Consider the following 21,349-nt stretch of genomic DNA (forward strand, 5'->3'; position numbering starts at 1 on the left):
GCTGCTCAGAGCTGCATCTGGGTTCACATCAGGGACAGCTCACATCCTGTTAGCCCTGTGCTGGTCTAGGGACCCTGGGGTCTTGCAGAACTTGCTACTTGTATATTGAGAATGGGCAGGTAGCTACCACACACTCAGGGGTCTCCTCCTTTCTGGGATGAGATTCCTCCTCCTGAAGATTTCCTTCCCTCTTCCTTTCCCTTCTTCTCCATCCTGCTGTCTGTTTTCTCATAGAAGCTAGGACACCAAGGATCTCACACAGACTTCACAGATTTGGTTTTTCTAGAAATCTTCACCCCTCAGGTAGATAGAATGTTCTCACCTAGAAAGGTTGGAATGGAGAGAGGCACATGATGTAATTGCCCCCAATCAAATGGCCTTCCCTAAACTCACTGTTCACTTCTGAGGACTGAGCGGGGCCAGGAGTAGTTGAGGCTGATGGTCTGAAGGAGCTGATCTGGACACAGCTGAGGGGCAGATGCCTGTAAGGCAGGGCTGAGCTTTTTAGGGAGGCCTATAGGGAGGCAGGATGGTAAGATAGGTAGAGATGATGTCCCACTCTGGAAAGCCCTAGGAGAATTCACTCCCAACAGTGCAGGACTTGCAGGTGCACATGCTCCTGATACGCTTGGCTTCTATGCTCCTGCACCCATAGAACAAAGCCAAGCTTAGTCTTGGCCCAAGAGCCAGTGTCAGGCAGGGGACTGTGGAGAGCTGGCTTCAGGAGGCCTGGTGGACTCCCCTGCCTGACCCACGTCAGAGCAGACATCTTCTTCTTCCTTTGACTCCCTTCCTGGGCCATAGCTTTTTCCTGTCTAGGTAGAGATGGTTTATGTCCAGAGACACTCTTTCCTGGAATCCTTCCTATGTCTACCTCTGTGGTCTGCTCAGTGCCCTTGTCACGGCACCTCTCATTGTTGTCAGTTAGTGTCCCCAGCTATCCATGTATTCTAAAGCTGATGGCTCTGTTGCCTTCAAGAACAGCTCTTTTGGGGCACATGGAGCTTCCTTACAGAATGAGGTTTGCTTTTCCTTGAGACTCCTGAACCCTGTCCTGTTTCACCCTGGTTTCATTTATCCAAGCATTTTGCACACCACCCAAGAAGTCCCTATAAGACATGGATACATTTTTAGTGGGTCCTCAGGATACTGACATGGTGCCCTTCAGACTGGGGAAATCTCCCCACAGTTTCCAGAGAGTCCTAGACACCTGTGTTCTGGTGGCAACCCTCTCTCCCAGGCCTCTTGCACTGGAAGAGATTGCTGAGCAGGTCTGTGAATGGGAACTGGGGGAAAGCGAGGGTCTGGGACTGTGCCCTCTGGTCCCAAACCCTGGCAGCCCCTGGAGCAGAAATGTTGCTTTCTCCTGACAGACGGCTGGCCCGGTCCACTCTGCTGCTCATCCCACTGTTTGGAATCCACTACACAGTATTCGCCTTCTCCCCTGAAAATGTCAGCAAGAGAGAAAGACTCGTGTTTGAGCTGGGGCTGGGTTCCTTTCAGGTAGGCATGGAGCATGTGGAGGGCAGAACTCACTGGGACCCAGGACCCTGGTCTCTGACCTGCCAGTGGCCCTGGAACCTCATGAATCCTGGCTCCAGGCTCCTGTGTTTCTATGTCGAAAATGAGCACTAGAACAGAAGTACACTGTGACATCCCTCTCTGCTGCTGTAAGGAGGCACTAATGGCAGGCATCACCACATCTAAGATGCTGAGCCCTGTTGGGTAATTTGAGATGAGAGCTCTCCATCAGCCTGGGCTCAGGGACAGGATGGCTTTGAGAGTCCTGGGTGTCCACGTCCAGACTTCAGCCTGCTGAGCCATGCACCCTACAAGAGTTTGGTCTCACCCAAGATGGGGAATGAGCTGGACAGGAGTGTGAGCAAGCAGGTACGTAAGGGAATGATGAGGGGATGGGAGAAGGAACAGAACAGTGCCTCTGTGCATGGCGAGATAAGTGAGTGCATCACAGTGAGGACACACACAGAGGGGACTAGTGATGGGTTGATAAGATAGGAGGCATGGCTTCCTTGGGTGTCCTTGGGTAGAACATGTCTTTCTAAGCCACCCGTTTAAATGAGTATTTTAGCTGGATAGAATGCTACTCTGTGCATTTGACTCGAATCTCCCTTCTCTCCTCCAATTTAATTCCAGACAATTTCACTTATCAGATTCTTAGCCTGACAAAGCTGAGAGTTTTATAGACAAAGGACTGACCCAGGAGTCAGAACCCAGGGCTCTCATCTTTGTGCTTGCTGGTGTATCCCAGCCACCATTCCTCTGACACTTTCAAATGGCAGCACAGGCCACAGAGGTTGTGAGGAACTGGCTTGCAGCATCCAGGAAAAGTGTTATTGCTGATGTCTGGTATAGATGTAGAAATAGCTCCATGCCAAATACTTGCTGTACATAGTGTTTTACTTTGCTGTGTACAGAAGTGTCCAGAGAAGGGAGAACAGAGTGGGGAGGAGGTGGCGATTGGAGAAAGGCAATACAGGTCTGTTCTGTCCTGGAAGACTGCCTTCAGGAGCCTGCAGACTAGTTGGTTATCTCCCATAGTATTCTTGAGCATTTAAGGAAGACCTCCTGTACAGAATGAGATAGACCAGGACTTTAGCAATGGGAATGAGAGACTTAATGCCGGGGTGTATTTGTGGGGACTGTTTCACGAGTCACCTGGATCCATGGGTGTGCCCATCTTGGGGAGGGGCAGAACATATCCCACCTTACCCTAGATCCTTGCGCAGGTACACCACACCATATTTTTTTTGCCTTCTGGTGTTGTCCTCCCACTGCCATCCCTCTCACATGCCCTGTGCACACAGTATTTCTGAAGACCCTTTGTCAGCACTCTCAGGTTTGGTTTTTATCTCTCCTCAGGGCTTTGTGGTGGCTGTGCTCTACTGTTTCCTGAATGGGGAGGTAAGACCCTGGCCTTCTCGGCGGTGGGGGTGGGTTTGCTAGGAAGCAGATGGATACAGATTCCTCTGGAGGGCACCAAGGGGAGAGGGCTGGTTGTGCAGCTGCTAGAGCTGTGTGACACCAGGGTCTCCTGACCTGTGTCAGAGTCTCTCCCTCTTTGCAGATAAGGCACAACCTGCAGAACTGAGCTCTGCCCAGAAAAGGCATCAGCTCTGCTGAGCACAGAGCTCCCTGGGAGTCCTCTTTCCATTATACACACTTTAGTAAGAGGACTTGGCATGAAGAAGGGCCAGGCACAGGTAATGGGACCTGCAGGACAGGAGGCTCTGATGGCCAGGGCTTCTGAGCTAGGAGTATTCAGTGCTGTTCCCAGGAGACTGTTCTATCTGACACAAATCTGTCACCTGGTATAGCAGGAGCCATGAGGATTGGGAAGAGACCCCAAGGAGAAACAAGGAACCTTCCAGGAATACTCCATTTCCAGAGCTATGTCTTGGAGTTCCCTCTCTAGCTAGTTGGACTGATGCTTTGGAACAGAGCTCAGAACAGAGGTGCAGAGGAGGGGTAGGGCTGGGCGGGTGGGATGGGTAGGAATCTTTGCATCAGTGCTCAGGTGTAACTGCATAACCCTGACCTCAGCAGAGTCCTCACCTATTTTGAACCTGAGACCAAAAAATTAGGTTGTAGCCAATCAGCAAGGATCAGATTTGAACAAATAAGCAGAGGCAGAAAGGGCCCTGTGAAAGTGACTGGGAGAACCAAGAGGTGGGAGTATAAGTAGTGTATCAAGGGCCTGCAGAGGAAGTGGGAGCTCAAAGTGGAGAAGGTGGTATGGGTGCTGCCTCCAGTTGTGCAGTTTAGGCACTGCACAAATGCACTTGGCTGAGGGTGAGCTCACTTGGCCTGGCACTTACTGCATGCTAAGAGCTACATGGGAGTGTGTTTGCTCAGAGGAGTGGACTATTTATTTAGTTGTTCTCAGCCCCAACTGCACATCGGAATCACCTAGGATGTTTAAAAAACTACAGATTCCTGGGTCTTACTGAGAGGTGTTGATAGCATTGTTCTTAGGGTCTGGGCATCTGGGATGTTTAAAGCTCCTCAAATAATTCTTACGTATTTCCTACTGTTAATGGTCAGTGGAGGTGGAGATCCTTGCACTGATACTTGTGCCTCTAGCAGCTGCTTGGTAAAGATGCCCTGACAGACCCACGGGCTGGTCTCTGAGCGCGGGAAGCCGTCTGAAGGTGTTGCTTAGACAGTGATGGTGGGTGAAGCTGCAGTTGGGGAGTGGGAAGGGGGCTGGAGTGGTGGTGGCAGCTGGGAAGGTCCCAGGCCAGGGCAAGTCCACTCTGGTTGGAGAGGACACCCAATTAGAAGTCACAGGCAAATTCCTCCTTGCAGGTGCAGGCGGAGATCAAACGAAAGTGGCGGAGCTGGAAGGTGAACCGTTACTTCACCATGGACTTCAAGCACCGGCACCCATCTCTGGCCAGCAGCGGGGTGAATGGGGGCACCCAGCTCTCCATCCTGAGCAAGAGCAGCTCCCAGCTCCGCATGTCTGGCCTTCCGGCTGACAACCTGGCCACCTGAGCCTCCCCTTTCCCTCTCCACCTTCACAGGCTGGGGCTGTGAGCAGGTGCCTACACATGTTTGCACCTCTTCCCTCCCCTTGGGTGGGCCCTGGGCAGAAAGGTGGGGGAGAGGGAGGCAAGGTGCGGACTGGTATTGCCCCTCCTGTTTGGGTACTGGCCCACCCACTGTGGTTTTCCCAGGCCCTCATTTGATGTGTAAATACTTCTCAAGTTTGGAAAGTTGCCCCATCCTTCCCCCTCTACCCAGCTCCCTGCTCACTTTAGTCAGGTCCCAACTTCACCCACTCATTGCATCTTGGCCAGCCTCAGTGATGGCCTGACTCAGGCATGAGGCCTTGTGAGCTGAGGCTGAAGAGACCCTGCTATGGAGAAGCTGGAGTAGTGCCCACTCTAACACTTCAGTATTTAATTTTGGATGTGGGCCCTTCTCAGCCTGGGAACAGTCCCTATAGCCAGCCGGAGATCTGGCTTGGGTGAACAGAATGTCCTTTAGTGCAGGCCAGCCCTGAGGCTCCCTCATACTTATCTGGCATCTCGGTGACTAGGTACCCAGCTCCTGGATACCAGGACAGTGGGACAGCTCCTTCCAATCAAATACTTCAGTTGAGGGTAGGGCTGAGGGTCAGGGAAAGTTCTGGTGCTTTTTATTTGATCCAAGAAGAGCTAAGAGCCAGAAATGCAGATGCAGCTGGGGAGGAGATGAAAGTTTGGTAGACCCATGGAAGAAGACCTTCACCATCTCTACTATTGTGCCCTTGACTCAAGTTGAGCAGGGCTCATCTGGTAGCTTCCTTTCTGTCCTCCTAGTCCCCAGTGGATGTCCAGAGAAACTGCTCCCAGCCATATCCACCACAGAGTTCCCAACCCCTCTCTCCTCCATTTACCTTTAAGTCAAAGCCATGGTAGGATGAACCAGCCACCTTCCTGTGAGGTTAGCAAGTCCAAAGCACCTTGTACCTCCATGTGCCCTGGGCTTCCCCACCCCCATCTTCATTGATGGTGAGGAGCCCCAGATGCCTGGATTCAACTATTGAACTCTGTGACATCTGCAAAGACTTCCCCTTTGTGCCATTGACATTGAGTCACTGTGGGCTGCTGGGAGGCTAGGGTGTCTGAAAGGGAATGCTACACCCACCCTACCCATTAGCAGAAGCCGATGATGGGAAGAACAGTGGCTCCCCAGTGCCCATCCTAGCACCCCAGTTGTAAGTTGCAGAGTCACAGCCTAAGAATTTACAATAGGGCTGACCCACGTTCAGAGAAGGCAGAGGAAAGTGTGGCATGCCATGGGCCCATGTGACCCAATTCATTCCATGTTTACTCTTGACCTTGTTCCTGTCTGTTTGTGGTCATGTTCTGGAATGCATGGGGATTTGGGGTGAAGGGGGTGTTATTCTACTTGGTTTCATAAAGATGGGGCCCTGGGGTCTTGGGGCACTGCTTCTAGGGGGAACTTCAGAGTAACTGGAGAAGGGTCTAGTTGCTCAGATTTAGCAGTGAGTCCTGTGTCCTTGGATGGTGAAGCAAGTCCTTGGGTCTTTGGTAAAGCCAGAGAAAGAAAACCCTTCATGCCCTTTTCCAGACACATTTAGTGACTTTTACTGGCTATGGGATGTACAGTGCTCTTCTACCCTGCACCTCACCTCATGATCACCTTCCCCTGCTCTGGGAGCCAGGTGTATTAGTCAAGTAAGTCTCTGCTGATCACCCCACACTCTGGACACTGCTAAGGGACCTGAGACACTTGGAACTGGCCATGGCCTGGGATTCAGAAACCTAGAATCTGCCCCAGTTGGGCTCAGGCTATTGAGACTGAACAGTGCTCCCTGTTCTGCATCTCAGTTTTCCCATTTGTGAAATGAGGTTGCTTCTAATGTTCCTCTGTACTTTAGCAGTTTCCCAGTTCAAAACTAAGGCAGGGAAAAGGGTGTGTATCACTGTGTATCATCCATGGTTTTGCTTGTGTGTGTGTGAGTGTGTGTGTGTGTGTGTGTAAGTTGGGAGGCTGCTGTTTATTTTCCCTTTCTTAGAAACCAAGCTTCTTCCTCTTCCATTTGGACACCACAGTGGAAACTGGTAGAACAGAGGAAATGCTGGACATTTGAACAGGTGCCTTGGGCATGATGTGCAGACCCAGCCTTCTATACTTGGTACCATTTATGGCACCCTAGATCCAAGGAGTAAACCTTTGCATTTGAAACCCATGCATTTGTCATTACCCCCACTGGCAGGTCTGCTACACTGTGGAAAAAGAAACTGTGACTTTATACATATATCATCACAAAATAGCAAAAACAAAATCAACCCTGAATGCCACATACTGTACTGCTTCCTGAGCCCTGGGCCTGTGGCCTCCTAGAGGTTCCAGGTTCCTGTTGGTTTGGTTTTTTGTCCAAATGGATTTTGTCAGTCTTGTGAGATGTACCTGATATATTCTGAATGTTCCAAGAGGTTCTGGCTTTCAGGTCACAGACAGTGGGGGCACAGCACAAGACCTGGGTAAAACCCTTCCTCTCTGACCTGCTGTTTTCAAATCTGTAGAATAAGCAATAGTACTAAATGGTTTGTATAGCCCATTGCATCCCTGGGATTCTGTCTAGATACCAGCCACCAGCTTGGAATGGGCCCCAGGCAGGAACCACTGGGACAGGGTAGGAAATTCTATGGTGGGAAGAGGGATTATGGGATTGCCAAGCTGGAGCAGAACTGAACTGTGGTACTGTCTGCCTGTGAAGGACCATTCCTGGGATGGGGCTTCCTGTTCTATGCAATCCTAGAGGACATATGTCACCTGCAGGAGGCCAACTACTTCTTGAAATGAGGACATCTCTTGTCCCCTGTTATGAATGTACAGCCATGAGACAGACAGGCAATGTTTGGAGGGGTCTCTAGTCCTGAGTGAAATGGGGTTACAAGTCAGGGAAACTGAGGCTCCCAGGGACCCAGTGAGGGATCACAGGGTCAGTGACAGGTGAAGCAGCTTTCTGTAGTCCCCAACCCCAAGAGCCTCAGGAGTCTCACCATGCTTGAGGCCAGACCCCTTTCTCTGTTTTGGTGGGCAGCCCCATGGCCCTCAGCGATCCTGCTTTAACCCTATCTTCTCTGACCCTGGTTCTCTGGGGAATAGGATCAGTCCGGAAATACCCCTGGATCCATCATCACTCTTCAAGTCTCGGCTCCTTGATCTGCTTCTCTCTCTCCCTGAGAGGGAAAGCTAGAGGAGGCTCTCTTTTTTGTTCTTTGAGGACCCTTACCCCTTCAGGGCCACTCCAAAAAGAAGACGGTGAGAATTACCATCATAAACTCCTGCTTGAGTCCAGAGAGACTGAAACTAGCTGAAGAAGCCTGAGCAGGGAATGGGGGACCTCGGCTTCTCACAGCTTTGCTGTTGACCTACTGTTTGACCTTTATTCATACATCTTTGGGGAGACTCACAAAATACTAGAGCTGGGAGAAACCTGGAGGTCTGTAGGTCAAACCTCCTCATGGGCTGATGAGAAAATGCAGGTGGGCCCGATATACAGCTGAATGAGGAAATGGCCCCACCTGTGCGTGTACAGCCTTGCATGCGAGCCAGGACGTGACACTCAAAGCATCCATCTGATATACATTGCACCTCATGCAGGAGAGAGTCTCTGGCTGCAGAAAGCTGTTCAGGATTCCAGGCTACAGGAGAAGCAGCGGAGCCAGTGTGTGGGGAGACTAGTTTTCTAACCTGGTCTTGGCCATTTGCTTTGTGACCCCAGGCGGAGGGTAACTCTGCATCCTGATCTGAGCAATGGAGAAGCCATGGTTGCATCATTGTCCCCACAGCCAGGGATGAGGTAGAAGTGAGATGCCCTGTGTGTATGGAAGAGCTTTGAAAATGATACATATGTGGGCTTATTCCTGTGAGGGACCCTGAGAGGGCCTCCTTGCTCTCTGTCTACTGCTTTGAGCCATCCTGGGTTGACTTACTCCATTTGTAAAACCACCAGCATTGGGGGTAAGAGACAGCAAGAGGGCCCTGGTGGGCACTTAGGTCAGCTTGTACAGTTTGCTCTTGTGCTTAGCTGGGGAGAATTCCATGCAGGCGCTGTGAGCATTTCCATGCTGCCTGCCTGGGACTCCTTCAAGGATTTGGAGCATTCCTCAAATGGACCATCTATCTGCTCATTCCTCTTCCTTTCTCTGAACTCCAGGTCCTAGGGTGTGTCTTTTTGTCTTGTCTGATATTTGTCTTTTTTAGCTTTGCACCTGCCAGGGCTGGAGTGGCATAGCCCTGGCATCCCAGATGTGACTCCAGGCTCACTTGTTGGAGCTGGACCAGCCTGGGTTTCACTTTCCATGATAGAGATAAGCTCCACACACCTTACTGCTACTGCTGCTGCCATTAATGCTGTGCTCACAACCTTGTCTGGGATTTTTAGAATGTCAACCTACTGTAGAGGACTCAATAAATGTCTTATCATTTTCCTCGTGACTATAAATTGGTGATAGTGGAAGGCAGGAAAGAGATCAAACCTGATCACCTCAGAATAACACCATCTGCATGGCCCTGTGGCCTTTTCAGATCCAAGGGAGAGGTATAGGAATGGGTCTGAATGAGCCACAAGCAGACTCAGAAGAGGAAAGACAAAGTCGTGACTTCAAAAGGTCTATGTGTACCTTGAGAAGAGTAAGGATCACTTAGAAGTTTTGAGTCTCTGGACTCAAGTGGCTCACCCTATAGTTTTTGATGCTTCATGACCTTCATATTGTTCTATGAAAGGGGCCACCAGATACCCCCCAAAATCTTGCCTTCAGGGAGCATTTAATCTCAGGTAAGCACAGGTACATCCTTGGCTGCCAGAGACCCACTTCTGGATAGTCAGGGCCATCATCCCCTGCCAAACCAGGTAACCAATTCTAGTTAACCCTCATTTCTTTGAGGTTCTGTCAATTGTCACAATTCGAGTGTCCATTTTTATATTAGTCATAATTTTAGTTGCTGACAATAGAAGTAATTTTGACTGATAAGTCAAAAAGGGAATTTATAAAGAAGATGCTGAGTAGCTCATAGAATTCTTGTCAGACTGGAGAAACCAGAAAAGTGACTGAAGCTACATGTCATGCCACAAAACTGATGCTGAAACTGCTATTGTTACTGCCACCAGCCGAGTGAAGTCTTCTTCAAGCCAGATAGTTGCCACCATCTCTGAATTCTATAGCTTTGCTATTCTCTCCAGCAGATCATTCTGCACTTAGCCTCCTTCCTCCAGTTGCTCACTGCTGCCTCAGAATCTCACACACCACATTTCAATTGGTTGCGTTCTACCTGCAAGAGGTGTACTTTTCTGGAGTCTGTGTTAGCAAGTCTGATGATTTTCCAAACATTTCAATAGTGTTCAAAAGTCCTGAGAATCACAAATGCCCTCCACAATAGGCCCGAGGTCTACAACAATTGCAGAGTTGATGGACCACTCTGAAGAAATTAAGTCAATGAGAAGATGGATCCTAACCCAATAGGATGTGACCCCTAAACTGGGTAGGCCAGAGAAGCCACTCACCAAATGCATTCAGCAGTCTAGTGGGGGTGTTCCAAACTGGGAGGATTGGAGATCCTGCTTCCTGGGATTGTACCTATCTTTTCTTTAGGGAGATTCACGGGTTGTGTCATATGACCCATGTGACAGACATCTTGAGCTGAAAAACAGTCTTCTTGTGTGTCAGACTCTGCTGGATGTTTCCACAGAAAACTTCCCTAGTGTTGGGACAAATATTTTCACCGATGTGACCATAATGAATTGAGGATTCATGTTTCATTTTTAGAGAAAGATCACATACAAAAAGCAAAGGTAAAGAGCCAAAATAAGTTGCTAAGACAAAGAAACAACAACAAAAGCCAAGACAGAAGTTTACTTTTTTCATATTAAGTCCAAAGATAAACAATTCAGAACTGGTAATATAGAATTCCGTATTCAGCTTGACTTTCCTAACAATTGTGAAGATCAAACTACTTAGTCCATGTGGGTTAAATCCCACTTCATGTATGCATTCCTCATCCATTGAATGATTATTCTAGCCCTCTTTTCTCCCAAGTCCCCCAAAAGAATGCCTTGAGCCCTATGTGTTAGTGTTTTGTCCCTGACAAAACACCTGAGAAGAACAACTTAAAGGAGGAAAGGTTATTTTGGCTCACAGTTTCAGAGATTTTAGTCCATGGTCACTTGGCCCCATTGTTGTGGGTCTGTGTTGAAACAGAATATCATGGTGGAGAGTATGTGGAGCAAAGGCACTTACCTCATTGTGGCCAGGAAGCAGAGAGAAAAAAGAAAGGGACCAGGGATAAGACATGCCCTTCAAAGACACATCCCCAGTGACCTACTTCTTCTACCTAGGCTTTACCTCCTAATGGCCCATTCATATATAAACCCAGTAGATTAATTCATTATGAGGATAGTGCTGTCATGATTCAATCACCTCAATAGCACCACCACTGGGGACCAAGCTTTTAACACATGAGCCTTTGGTGACATTTTATATCCAAACCATAACACCCTGACAGTTCCTAGGGGATGATTCCTGGTTGTTCCTGAGTAACAGCAATGTGTGAGAAATCCCTATGGAAACCCAGTGGTTCTCAAGCTTTAGCCTATGTTAGAACTACTTGAGGGATTGCTAAAGCTGAGATCCCTGGACCTATCCCAGAATAACTGATGCAGTAGGTCTGTGGTAAGGATCATGAATTTTGATATCTAAAAAGCCCCAAGTGTTTCTTCTTCTGGAGGTCTAAAGAGAATACACTAAAAGTCACTGCTCTCACAATTGTACCTGTGGATAAGGTTTAGACACCCACCTGGTTTGTGAACATTGGACCTGGGCAATGATTCCCTTCATAGGAGGCAGAAAACTAACGCAGACAGTAGCAACACGAGCTTTAATTTACTTTTCCTGCAGACCAATGACTAGGGTTAGAAGGCAAAAGGGTATAAAAGGAAATCATCCTGTAAATGTCTGTTTAGTTTCAATCAAAGTACCTATCTTTGAATTCCTTGGACTATCAGTGAACATCCAAGAATTCAGGTCCAAGAATCCAAATCATCTTGAATCTCTGAGTCCTTGGACAATCTGTGAATCAAACAGGAAAACCTTAGTGAAAAGTGGCTTTAAAAAGACAAGTTTAGCTGGCATGGTGGTGTAATCCCAGCACTCGGGAGGCTAAGGCAGGGAGATCATGAGTTTAAGGACAGCTTGGGCTACATAGCAAGACCTTTCTCTTAACAAATAACAACAACAAAAACCAAGACAGAAGTTTATTTTTCTTATGTTAAGTCCAAAGGTAGACAATCTAGAACTGGTACTGTGGCATTATGGTCTCTCTAGGGACCCCAGCTTCTGTCTCTTTGTTCCTCCATGCAAGCATTAATCTCAATGTCACCTCATGGTCCAAGATGGGTCCTGGAACTCTGGATGTCATCAGATTGAGAGTAAAGTATGAGACGCCAAAAGATCTCTGGCTTTAGTCACCATCTTTTAAAAAGCCTGATATCTGCTTGCATCTTCTTGGCCAATGTTCAGTTACATGGCCATACTTGTTGCAAGGCAGACATTGTAATGCCCCCTCAACAACACTGGAACAAGAGAAAGAATATCAACTGACAACTTACTTTTTTTCATAATCTCAAGTCCCCAAATATTTTTTTTGAGACAGGGTCTTACTCTGTAGCACAGACTAGTTTTGATTTCATGATTTTCCTGCCTCAGCCTCCCAAGTTCTGGAATTACAGCCATGTGCCATCATGCCTGGGTAGACCTCCAAATCTTTTGGCAGTCTCACAGTCACTGGGTTTGCCCCACACCTGTGAAAAAGCAGTGGTTGAGTGGCTGAATGTATGTTCCACTTTATTAGGAACAAACTAAGGAGTACAGTCCCCAAGCTGAACCACAGACTGACTCTGGAGGGTCCCTTGATTAGAGTCTGGAGAACTGGTTATCCCTACCCACTGAAGCCTAGCCTAGTTTCAGAAGAGAAGGTATGTCTGTAACATGCTGGTTTTGAGTTCCCACTCATGGTTGCATTTCTTTAGTGGATTCTGTGCTCTGGGGACCTTAACATTAATCTCTTTTTAATTAGGGAAATTCTCAGAGATAGCTCTTTGGTGAGGGGAGAGAATGAAGGTCATGACTAATTGAATTCATTATCCTCAGTACCTCAAATATACTTAGTTTAGATGCTTCTGAGCCTTTGTTAGTCTGCCCCCTTGTGGACAGCATAGTTTTACTGTGAACACAAATGGCTCCTATATCCCATCCTGTATGCAATGTTGTTATTTACACATGGGAAACTTGCCACCACATTTGTCTTCCAATTGCTCATTCTATATCAGAGAGGCAGCCATTCATAGACAGAAGACAGGTTTTGAGTCTGGAAATGATCTTTAGATTATTTAGGTCTTTTTTGCAGATATTCATCTGCAGATAATTTTTCTTGGCCCCTATAAGAATTCTTTCCTGAATTTCCTTAAAGAAGAGTCTTAGACGTATCAGTCTTTTTAGAAGGAGGACAGTGGAAATAGGGATATGACTTCCATTTGTTTATTCAACAACTCTTGAGTTCTCATTTAACAACTCTTGAGTGTCTACTGTGTGCTAAGAACTGTTCTTGGGCACTGGTGAGTGTGTTGGAAAAGGTCCCCGCTGTCTTCATGGCTTCCACTCTGCTGGGGAGAATCGGACAATAGGAAAAAAAATATAGAATGTGATTTTAGATAGATGTACGGGTCATGAAGAAAATGAAGCAGTTCATGAGGAAAGAATACTGGGGGCAGGGAGCTATTTTAGATAAGGCAGCCAGAGAAGGCCAGACATGCAGAAATGTGAGCACTTAAACATCCTGAGCCTTCTTCCTTTAGTAAGGTCTCTACAAATACCGGTGGCAAGAGCTTCCCAGGTCAGAAGCCACCAGGAGAAAATGCACTGGGACATGAAATGAATTCATATGGACCGTGACTTTGTTTCCCAGGGCTCCTGTAACAAATGACCATAAACTGGGTGGTTTAAGACAAACCCACAATTATTCTCTCACCACTATGGAAGCCGGAAGTCTGCCATCAAGATGCTGGGGGGTGGGTCATGTGCTTTCTAAAGGGTGTGGGAGAGAATGTTCCAGGTTTTTCTTACAGTTTCTAGTCTTGCTAGTGATTCTTGGCCTTCCTTGGCTTAGGGAGGCATCACTCCAATCTTTTCCTCTTTCTCCACATGGCTTTTTCCCTGTGTCTGTGTCTGCTGTTTTTTAATAAGGATTCTAGTCATATTTTATTTAGGACCCACCCTAACCCAGTATGATGGCAATTAATTACACCTGTAAGGGTCTTATTTTCAAATTTGTTCTCATTAACAGAGACTCAGAATTAGAACTTCAGTATATTTTGGGGGGAGACATAACTTAGTCCACAGGAAAGGACAAGGAAATTTGCAGTTTCACTGCCTGAACTGGCATACTGTGTTTACCGAGATTATTGATTTGGAAGAGGAAAGGGTTGGTGGTGAATGTGTGGGGGAAAGGGGGAGGGGTTTAAAGCCTCTCACCTACACTCACCATCAGTGCATTTAAGGAAAAAAATTAAATGTAGCAACCCTGATCTCAAACCTCCCACCCTGGCCCTAGTATGGTTCTTTCTAAGCATCTCTCAGGACTTTTGTGCAGACTTGTAGCTCTTGAGGGTCCATGGCCTGCCTGGAACACAAGACCCCCAGCAGCATCCAGATCTTTGGGGACCCAATCACATCTGGTGAAGCTACATGAAATTCTTAAGCTCTTTCTAGTGGGCTGGTCACTGACTTGCTTTACTTTCCAAATAAACCCAACTTTCAAAGGAACCAAGTGCCTATTTCAAAGCAAAGTTAACCAATATTCCTATGGTCAGCTGCACATACTCATGGAAGTCAGACTTGTACAAAACCATCATGTGGATTTTCTGTAACCCACACAGACTCTCCCATGAGAGGCGACTGGGGAGTGGTGCCTCAATTGGTGAGCTCATCTTCCACCAACTGGGTAAGAAGGGTCTTTGTTCTGGCCTTCAAGGTCCTCTCAGGGCTGCCCTTCTTGGTCACTGTCCTCCCTCTTCTCATTCCATTCCAGATAGCTGCTACCCCCAATCTATGGTATTCTAGCTACTTTCTCATCCTTACTCAAGGTCCCTCCTCCTCTCTGTCTCTAATCTAGACACAGGCATGGCTTGGTGGTCAGGGTTTTTCTTGAACTGACACTTTTGGTGCCCCTATCTTTTGGGTGTCCCTGACAATTGGAAGTGTCACATGGGTGTCCATCACAATTACATTGACCATGACCTTAGTAGATGAACCTGTCTCTTCATGACCAGGCACAATCTATTGGCTTGGGCAAGGGCTCATGCCTTAAGTACCATGGAGAGAGCTTTGCATGCTGGATCCAGCACCACAGACAGTTCCAAGATACCGTGCTTACTGGACAGTCCGTGTGGCCACTTTATCTGACATGAATGTGGGCACATCTAAGTTTCATGGGGCCTGAAACTCCTATAATTTGGGGTGTCCTTTTTAATACAAAATACAAAAATACAAAATGTCAAATTCAAAATTAGGTATAAAATATGAGTTTATTCTTTAGCATGTGAAAACTTAACACCTATCATAAGCATTATTAAATCCAGAAAAACAACATAACATTTGTATCAGTTACTCTGTGATACTTTTTGCTTACATTTGTTGTTTGCATACTCTTTGACAATCTCTTTATTGGACATCAATTTTTATACCATTTTCTATACAGATAATTGAAATTTAATTGATAGGTTGGATTCAGTACCATGAGAACAGAACCCTCCAACTAAAATTTTACCCACCCAATCATGGGAAGGTTTGTTTCACACAAGCACTTGGCTCTATACTTGTCCAACTTCTTTTCTCCACCACTGCTCATGGTGCCAGATACCATAGGACATTTTCATGTTGTGATGTGAATAATCTGTTGCCCTCTGTCTTTGTACATAATGCTGAGTGGGCAACAGGAGTATTTCTGGGTGGATAGTAATAATCTATGTAAAGAAACAATGGCACACAACTCATATAACACCCATGAACTCATGCTGAATGCAACTCTGACAGCTTCCCCTTGGTTATAGCCCTAAGTACTGATGACCAACTCCATACCAGCCAGCATGTGAGGAGGGGAAGTAAGGGAGAAGCCAGGGTGTAGAGAGGCTGCATGCTTATGTAATTGGGGCAAAGGCCTTGTTTTGCAAATTTTCCAAAAATGAGACCTTGTGAACACATTTCTGAGGTCTTAGCAAGTGAGGGATCTGGAAAGTAAGCCCAGACTGTGACCCAAGTATGTCTGTCATCACAGGAAGACCTTTCTTAGTTTTAAAGAACTTAAAGCCTATAATGCCCAGGAACTTCTAAAATTCCTGCCTTCAGATGATGTCATGTTCTCTGTGAAGCATTCAGTCACCCACCAGACTAATGGTGGTCACTGTCTGTCCACAAATTCTTACTGGGCTTTAAGGAGTAGGGGCTCTTAGGGGACACGGACATCAGAAATAACCCAAACCATTTTGCCCTTACAGTTAGCTGGAAAAACTAAAAGAAAATTAACCAAGCATTGTGTATGATAATGTCATATTTTAAGATAAGGCACTATCTTACAGGGGATCCCATATTAGGTCAATAAAATGAATATTTATAGTTGCCACATCAGCCTCCATTGTCCACAGCCTCCACCAAGAATTCTTTGATCTTTTAAAAAATGAAAATGGCTTCCTTCTGAATAGGCAGAAGATTTGGGAATTGCCCAAACTCCTGAGTTCAAGAGTGGGGCCCACACAGCCAGTGTCCCCAGCTACATTGACTGGTTAAGTGACAGGCCATGTGGTAAGTCTATCTCCAGGATTTCTTGGAAAGATGACTTATTGGCGAGAGTCTCTCTCCTTCCCTGGAGAGTGTGGCATGGGAACGTGTAGGTTACAGGGGCTGCAATTATTTGCAGTCAGGAGAGGAGCAGCTGGAACTCTTCAGAGAACAGGTAGGGGTCTCAAAGACAAACCAAATGACAAGGGAGGTGGAGGGGAATGACAAAGAGAAACTTTCAGCTCACTCACTCGATCAGGCTGCACCTGAAGGCTGATCCATGTGTGAGTTTCCTAGGGGTTGATGGGTGGAGAGTTGCTTGATATGGGCCAAATATAGAAAAGATATCTTTTTATTAATTTAGAAAATGCACCACATACAACAAATTCTTACATGTTCACCTCAGAACTCACAAATATTAATACAAAAGTAAACCATGCTTGATTTAGTTATTTTCTCCTTAAAATGAAGAATAAAGATAGAATTTGATGTCCCTCTTGTTGATAGTTCTCATTTCCCCCTCCCTGTTTCCTTTCAGAGGCAGCCATGAACAGGAACTTAGTATGTATCCTTCCTATTCATATTTCTCAAATAGTTTCCAAATGCAATGCAAAGTCTTAGAAAGTTTTAAGTTCAAATCCCTCTGACTGCTGGGTGGAGAAAGGGTCACAAGCTTGGGGAAGGTGCTGGGATGTCCAGACAGACAGGAGGAGGACCTCAGAGTGGATCTGGAGCAGTAGGGATGGTGAGAACTGGTTGTTTTGTGGGTACTGGTACCTGGAGGAGGCAGAGCCAACAGGAATTGCTTTTTGCATGGCATGAGTGCAGGTGGGAGGTGGTGTCCTAAAAGAGGTACAAGGAGATTGCAGAGAGGAAAGAGTTCTGCTTCAGAAAACAGAACTATCAAGTTTCGGCAGGCCAGTAAGAAAAAGAGGAAGCCATTTCTGATATTTGAAACATGAGGGGTTATGTGAGCAGGAATTAGAAGCTTATAGAACATGGAAAGGCTGAGGGAAACAAACTGACTGTCTGCAGCTCTTCTGAAATTGAATTCAAGTGGCACATGACTCAGGAGGTCTTATCTGTCTACAGCAGCAAAGCTGTGGTTCCCAGGAAGTAGGTGGTTTCTTAGTGGTCTGTGGAGCAGAAGCAGGTTTTTCTCGGGACCTGTCTGACAAGCCTTTGGTGCTCAGCTTCTCCTCCCCATGTATGGCCCCTCTTCAGCTGGTACAGGTCCTCTGTCTCCAGCCCTCCCACTTCACCCTGGGGTCACTCACTTGTATGCTCTAACTCCTTCTTCATGGGAAGGTGGGTCCTATGGCAGGTCAGGGCATCCCTGTGACATAGAAGAGACTGCTAAGGGACTGACAAAGATGTCTATGAACAAAAGAAACCTGGGACACTGATGTAGGAGGGATGGGTAGTGACAGAGAGGCCAGAAAGGGTCACAGGAAGGAGTGGCCACTGGACCCAAGCCCACTAATGGTTTATGAAGATGGGATAGAAGCCAGCAGTTGGCTGGGAGAGGTGTGGCTCAGTTACAAGTCATCCCTGGCTCAGGTTTGATGGGCAGGCCTCAGTGCTTGTAGGAAGCAGAGTGACCTCTCCCATAAAATCCCTGAGTTCATTTTGGCTTTCCCATGGGTACTAGACCTTGAGTCACCTGATAGTGGCAGTACAGAGAACTAGCTGGAAAGGGAGTGGCTGTTTTTCAGTCCTCATTTATTTAGGCCATTAGGGACAGGCTCCAGGACATTTAGTAGCCATGGGGCCATTCTCTCCAAAGCCCAGTTCCTTATTCAGCTTGCCCCATGGCTCCAGAACTGAGAACCAGGCCACAGAAATGGCCAGTGGAGAAGAATACAGTTGAGTTGGAAGAGGGTGGCTCATTGGGAAGTCTTCTCTTGTCCCCAGTGACAATACTCTCCAGCAAGTTCCCTTATCTTGGTTTTTCACTGCAAAAATCAGAACCAGTGTGGGTCTGCACTGCCCTCCACTGGTCATTTGGTTGATGACAAGAGCATCAACCAAATGACTGGTCATTTGGTTGATGACTTTTCTTCTAGAAGTCACAAGGTGCTTTCCCAGCCAGTCAGGCCTGTTTCCAAGGGACCATGCATAAGTAAGATAACAGGGGCAAGAACAAGCTAAAATATTAGCTATAATTAGCATGGGAAAGTGAGGGAGACACTTGAACTTGTTGTAGAGAGAAAGGGACCTTCAGAGAATTTTGCTGTAATCTAATCCATTGGATTTCCTATTGATAAAACACACATTTATATATCTAAAATCATATAGGAAATTTATTTATGAAGACCACAAATATGAGAAACATTTTATTTGTGTTGTTTTGAAAAAGAATCTATGTCTAAGAATTTTCACACCTAATGTTAAATATATCATCCATCCTTAGATTTTTATAGAGATATTTACTAAGTCCTAAGACTTCAGAAGATTCCAAAGTGAAAGAGATAAGGGTCTCTCTCAAGGAGCTTATTGTTTGTGGGGAGGTTTATGTGAATACAGTGGCTTTCCATATTGATAGGCTCCATGTCTGCGGTTTTAGTCAACTTCAAATGGAAAATATTCTGGAAAACATTGCAACCGTACTGAACATGTGCAGAGTTTTCTTGTCATTCTTCCCCTAAGGGTGAAGAATAATAACTACTTATGTAGCAGTAGTATTGTATTATGAACTATAAATAGTTTAGAGATGAGTTAAAATACAAGGGAGGATGTGTATAGTTTCTATCCAAACACTTCCCTATTTCATATGAAGTATCTAGAGTTTGGTATCTATTGGGGTTCTGGAACCAATGTCCCTTGGATATGCAGATAGTGAGGGAGGACCATCATCTAATAGAAGATAAGAAGGGGGAAAAAACCAAATGTACCCAGAAGATGCTGTTGGGACCTGCCTGACGACTCCTTCTCCTGTTCCAGAGCTGCTATGACTTTTACTTGCCCACTCCAGACAATTGCTGACAGATGTCTGATGGGGTAACACCACATCTTCCACCACCCTCTTACCCCATGTGCACTAGAGTCAATGACTGACTGTAAGGGTAGATCAGCCCTACTCTTGTCCTCTGGGAAGGACAACTGGTGTGGATTCAGTGCACGTAACAGCACACCATGCAGAGTCAGGATGAGGCTGATTCTGCACCCGGCCTCTTCCTCTGCCACCCCACCACAGACACTCCCTTGTTTGGTGACTTGCCAGGCTCTGCTGCTGGGAAATCCAGACACAGGAATCTGCCATTGAGGAGGCCCAGAGTAGATGACATCCAGGTTTCAGGATAGGTAAACTTGCCTAGAAGGTTAGGTCTAATTCAGGTACATTGGAAGCATTCACTCTTTCCCACTGATTTCAGTCAGTGCCTTCAGTGAACTGGATGTCTCCCAGGGATTTGGGGATGCAGCAGCAAAATCTTGTCACCACTGGTGCTTGGATTCTAGCAGAGAGGGAAAGAAACAAGAAAACAAGTAATGGGCAATCAAGTAGATTAGGTAGGTTCTATGATGAGACTCAAACATTGATTATAGGTTATTGCTATCAGTTATCTTTCTTACAGTTCTCCCAAACCTTGCCTTGGGGAATCAAATGGCCTGATTCAGTCTTTCTCCCAGTAGTTATCACTCTTTATTTACTATGGGCAATGACTTCAGTCAATGTCACCCTCTATTGAGTTTCTGTTGTGGACACTCATTTTAAACCCTGGAATTGACACTAAACATTTTTTAGACCCTTCCAAAGCTTGTGTTTAGGACCTCAGAACATTCACTAGGCTTTCCAAATAATGTTAAAGGCATTGAAGTATTTCATTTAGGCTCTGGGTTCATAGAAGAGAGACTGTCAAAGAACCAGGGATGTTGTGAATGGACAGGAAGCAAATCCCTGCTCTTGCCAGCAGCAATTACCCATGTCTGGGCCAGGGGCCAGGAGCCTTTGTGGGAGACCAGTGTGTACTCACTGTCCCACACTGTCAGTTCTGTTCTCCTGAGCCTCACTGTCCTCTGGTTCAGCATGCCTCCCAGTGATCTGTAGCCTCAGGGGCTAAAAGCCTTCCCAGACAGGGTATACTTGATTCTTCCTATGCTGTGGGCACAACGAAATCCCACCACACAGAAGATTGTGGAAACAAGTGAATTCCAAGCCCCTTACAAAGCCTGCTTGTTCCCCACTCCTCAGGATCCTCAGCAGTCAGTCAGAATCCTTTCTCCATCCCACAGTCTCCTTCCCTTTCCAGGATATGGTGCCCTTGCATATCCTGGTCCCCAACTCAAAGGCTGCCTAAAGAAAGAAACCTGGGGCTGTTCAGGAGAGCCAGGCTTGGTAGGAGCCCCACAAAAAGTGACTCAGGACAAATGGCTTCCACATGGGAATCTAACCCAGTGCCTGGTTCCTACCTGTACGTAGGAGACACTGAATAGATTTCATTGCTGGCTCTCCAATACAGTGACTTAATGTTTGGGTTTCCCTTAAATGCATGTGTTGAAACCTAACACCAGAGGTGAAGGTATTCAGAAGTGGGGTCTTTGAGAGGTGATTAGGTCATGAAGGAGCAGCCCTCATGGGATTCGTGCCCTTACAGAAGAGGCCAGAGCCAGAGAACTGCCTCACCTCCTCCACCCTGGGAGGACACAGACAGAAGATGGCTGTTTATGAACCAGGAAGGGGACCCTCACTGGAATCTGCAAGCCCCCACCCTGGGCTGCCCAGTCTCTGGAACATGAGAAATAAGCTTCAGTTGGTTATGAGCTACTTTCTTTGGTATTCTGTGAAAGCAGCGAGAACAGACTGAGACACTCATCTTTCTCCAGTCCACTTGTGAAAGTCCTCTGTTCCCACCTGCACAACACTGCCTTCCAAAGCCTCCCCCAGTGATGCTGATGCAGATTGACCTTAGAGCCACAGTTACTTCTCTCTAATCATATGTCAATCATTCTGGTTCAGGATTAGCATTTCTAGGAAAGCAACA

At 46.6% G+C, this 21,349-nt stretch overlaps 1 protein-coding gene across 8 annotated transcripts in view; it reads left to right on the top strand.

Annotated features, from left to right (window-relative positions):
* Adcyap1r1 (ADCYAP receptor type I) overlaps positions 1–8,972 on the top strand; it is a 54,776-nt gene extending 45,804 nt beyond the window's left edge. For all 8 annotated transcript variants that reach the window (XM_020180357.2, XM_074065254.1, XM_074065251.1 and 5 more), the window contains 3 exons: positions 1,374–1,503; positions 2,881–2,922; positions 4,327–8,972. In XM_020180357.2, the coding sequence (XP_020035946.2) occupies positions 1,374–1,503; positions 2,881–2,922; positions 4,327–4,515 (361 nt within the window). In that variant the 3' untranslated portion in view covers positions 4,516–8,972. The remainder of the gene's footprint in view (positions 1–1,373; positions 1,504–2,880; positions 2,923–4,326) is intronic.
* Positions 8,973–21,349: the final 12,377 nt, after the last annotated feature.

This window comes from Castor canadensis, chromosome 2 (genome assembly GCF_047511655.1).
Source record: "Castor canadensis chromosome 2, mCasCan1.hap1v2, whole genome shotgun sequence".
Taxonomy (NCBI): domain Eukaryota; kingdom Metazoa; phylum Chordata; class Mammalia; order Rodentia; family Castoridae; genus Castor; species Castor canadensis.